Here is a 3456-nt window from a genome sequence, read left to right as displayed (position 1 = left end):
AGCTGAAGAATAGGTGTTAGGTGCCCTATGGGAGGCTTCTCTCTGAAATCTTTCACCAATGAGGTATTCTAAATCTTCTGAAGGAAGTGGATTTCTTCACTGATGATCAGCTGGGAACTGTAACAGGGAAAATCATCAATGGAGAAACTCTGAGGTCCATGCATCTGATTGATGTAAAGGATCTTAAGAAGCTAAGCACAGATATGACAGAATCTGATGCTAAGTCAGCTATGATGACTGACATTCCTCCAATATGCAAACAAGACCCTCTGGATGTTCAGATGCACTACATCAGGGAGCACTTTGAAAGAACTAAGGTCAATCAACTAGAAGGATGTACCTGAACAAATGTATGGAGGAGCTCTTCCTGTTGCCAAGAGCAGGAAGACAAAGAGCAAAGCCTTATCCAAGGAAGAATACTTGGTAGAAGAAGCTCCAAGAAAACCTTCCAAGAGGTCTAAGAAAGCTGATCAGAATGAAGTTGCAGCACCCAAAACTAAGAGAGGTAAAACTGTCAAAACTGAAAGTTCTACTGTTTCTGTTTTTGAGGTAGTTATTCAAAAGAAAAGAAACAGAGAGCCAGAGGTTCAAGATGTTGCTAGGGAAGCTTCTCTTTGTGAAGATGCCACCAGAAGGGAATCTGCTCTCAGGCTATCAGAAGCAAAAGAGCAAAGGGAGAGAGAAGCATTCAGGAGCGTATCAAGGAAGCTGCTGAACAGCTAAGAAAAGAAGAAGCTGATCCTAGTTTGAAGAAGGCTCAGAAGCCTGTATCTTTGGAATCACCTTGCTTCAGACTCACCCCTGAGCAAGAAGAAAGGACCAGAGAAATTGCTACAAATGAGTTAGCCAAAAGAAGGTAAATGGCTTAAATCTACAAGAAGCAAAGAGATGAACAGCTAAAAGCAGCAGGGTATGAACTGGATGCTGAGAAAGCTGCTGTGATTGCTTCTTTAGCTGCTGAGATTGAAGAAGAAACTGTTAAGGAAGGAGCTGCTTTGTTAAAGTAGGCTCTGAAAGCTAAGCATGTTTCAGGAGCAACATCTTCAGAACCAGAATCAGAAGCTCCTAGATCAGAAGCTACTAAGCAAGAAGCTCATCCTTCAGGTATTCCTTCAGTTCCTAAAGCTTCAGTCAATATTCAGACTCCATTGACGCAGATGACATTCCTCTGAGTCAGCACATCAAACAATGCCTACCAAACTACAAACCTTCAACTTCAACCTTTCAAGATGACTATGAGCAGATGCAAATCCATTTCTCTAAACAGAGGATAAAAATCTGTGAGAATTTGAATTTGCCTGATGATCATTTCTTTCAACCACCCATAATCAAACCCCTAAATGTCCAACACCCAGAAACCAACCAAGAAACCAACCCAGAAACTACCCCTACACCACAAAAAACCTATGAAGTTGCTCCAGAAGCAGCCACTTCAGAAGACCCCCAACCACATGAAACCTCAACCCTTCACAACCTAGAAAAGCATTTAGGAGGTGAAATGCAACCAACCCCCACAAAGGCCTCTAAAATAGTCTCTGAAAAGGCTGTCTTAGAAAACCAACCAGAAACGTCAACCGTCCCTAAGAAAACTGTTCCTGAACAAGTTGCTTCTGACCAAGAGCAAAGTGTTCCTGAACAAGTTGTCTCTGACCTACCCCAACCTAACACTGTACAACAAACAGAAAACCTTAACCATCACCAACTCAGAATCAAACTATCCCTGAGCAACACACTGCCTCTGACCAACCTTCTTCATCTCATACAACATCTATTCCAAAACCTTCATCTATTCCAGAACAAATACCCATCCCAGATACCATCCTTGAGTCTAAATATATTGATGAAGAGCTTCAAAGGATGAGTGATGAAATTCAAGGACTTGTTCTTCTCAGAAAAGTTCCTTCACCTTCAATTCACTACATAGACCAATGGATGAATCTGAAAGCTGGTTTGAAGAGAGATTTTGATGAGTTGCTGGAACTATTAAGTGAAAAATGCATAACAACTCACGCTGAATTGCTAAAGAAGAAATTGGAAGAACTTCACTCAACTGAGGAAGAGAAAGAGCAAGACTCTCTACTTCTGTTAGCAAATGCTCCTTTCTTTCCAAAAAGTGATTATGTATCAAGAGGAGACAAAATTCGTCAAGGGTTGAAAAGAAGACTTATAGCTAAGAATGAAGAAGTTCAGAAGGCTAAACAGAAATCTGATACTCTTGAAGAAGTGGTGAACAAGCAAGCAGAAGAACTCAAGAATCAGTCTGAGCAGATCAGATACTTGATGGAACAAGTCTCTAAACTAGCCAAACCATAGTTGCACATCAATTTTTTTTGCTTGTTTAGATTTTGTTCTAGTATTAACTTGCTTATCATGTATCTTTCATTGCTTTTGAAACAATTGCTGTTAATCACTTATGCTAATTACCATTATTTATTTTTTTGCTCTGATTATGCTCTGATACTTATGTTAATTATAGTTTTTTCTCACTTTCAATTGGTGGCAATTATATTTTTTTTTAGGGTTTAGGATTTAGGCAATTATATCTTTACTCTAATACTCTTTCTTTTGTTTTAGTTACTTTTTGTTGATGACAAAAGGGGGAGTAGTTGTATAGTATTTTGAGGCCCTGAGCCCCATTAAATTAACTTGATTAAGTTAACTTTTTGTTCTGAACCATTTTTCTAAACTTGGTAATTTTTTTTAATATTTCTGAAATTTCATTATCTTGTGCGCATTATATTGAAATTTAATTAACGAGTATAGAACTTAGGGGGAGCTTACAAACCTCACCTTAAAGATCTATTAGACTCCGGGGGAGCTTACAAACCTCAAACCTAGTAGTCAACTTGTTAATTAGATCAACAACAATTGAATATTTTAAATACTATTGTTTGTCATCATCAAAAAGGGGAAGATTGTTGGAACAAAATGTGTTTCACAATAAACCTTAATGAGTTTTTATGATAAAAAGGTATTAAAAATTGTCAATTGGTTATTGCTAATGATTGTTCAAGTGTACAGGACCATATGCAAAGTCATTCAATTTCAATAGGTCTTGGAAGAACAATGGAGAGCAAAAGAATCCAAAGCATCTGAAGAAAACTGCATCTGAAGCCAAGAAGTGCTTCTAAAGTAACAAAGTGCCTCTGAAGAAATGACGTCATCAGAAGCAGAAGTTCATCAGAAGCAGAAGAGCATCAGAAGGACATTTTTATCAGAAGCTGTATCATCACCAGAAGCTGCAATTGATCAGTAAATTTAAACTGAAGATTCAAAGGAGCTATTTTTCGTTTCAACCTAGTCTAAGAGAACGAAGAATTGAAAGGGAGGTATCAACGGTCATTTGAAAAGCATTGGATACTTGTCCTTCTTCATCAGAGTTGACAAAGTACAAGTGTACAACCACTACCTCCACTACTCTATTTATGTCTACGCTACAGGACAAGACAACAGCTT

The 3456-nt window shown here is 38.2% G+C and overlaps 1 protein-coding gene across 1 annotated transcript; it reads left to right on the top strand.

Annotated features, from left to right (window-relative positions):
- The first annotated feature begins 348 nt into the window (after nucleotides 1-348).
- LOC112418424 (60S ribosomal protein L24-like) lies at nucleotides 349-1007 on the top strand. Its single transcript, XM_024774772.1, has 2 exons — nucleotides 349-696; nucleotides 897-1007. The coding sequence occupies exons 1-2, from the start codon at nucleotides 349-351 to the stop codon at nucleotides 1005-1007; spliced, it is 459 nt and encodes a 152-aa protein (XP_024630540.1).
- Nucleotides 1008-3456: the final 2449 nt, after the last annotated feature.

The sequence above is a fragment of the Medicago truncatula genome, chromosome 4 (genome assembly GCF_003473485.1).
Source record: "Medicago truncatula cultivar Jemalong A17 chromosome 4, MtrunA17r5.0-ANR, whole genome shotgun sequence".
Lineage (NCBI taxonomy): Eukaryota > Viridiplantae > Streptophyta > Magnoliopsida > Fabales > Fabaceae > Medicago > Medicago truncatula.
This window is presented reverse-complemented; position numbering and strand designations above follow the sequence as displayed.

Bases quoted from the DNA above. Each gene is read 5' to 3' on its own strand.
- LOC112418424 (XM_024774772.1), top strand. From the start codon at position 349: ATGTATGGAGGAGCTCTTCCTGTTGCCAAGAGCAGGAAGACAAAGAGC. The intron at 697-896 runs GTATCAAGGAAG...AGAGATGAACAG, and splicing joins AGAGAGAAGCATTCAGGAGC to CTAAAAGCAGCAGGGTATGA.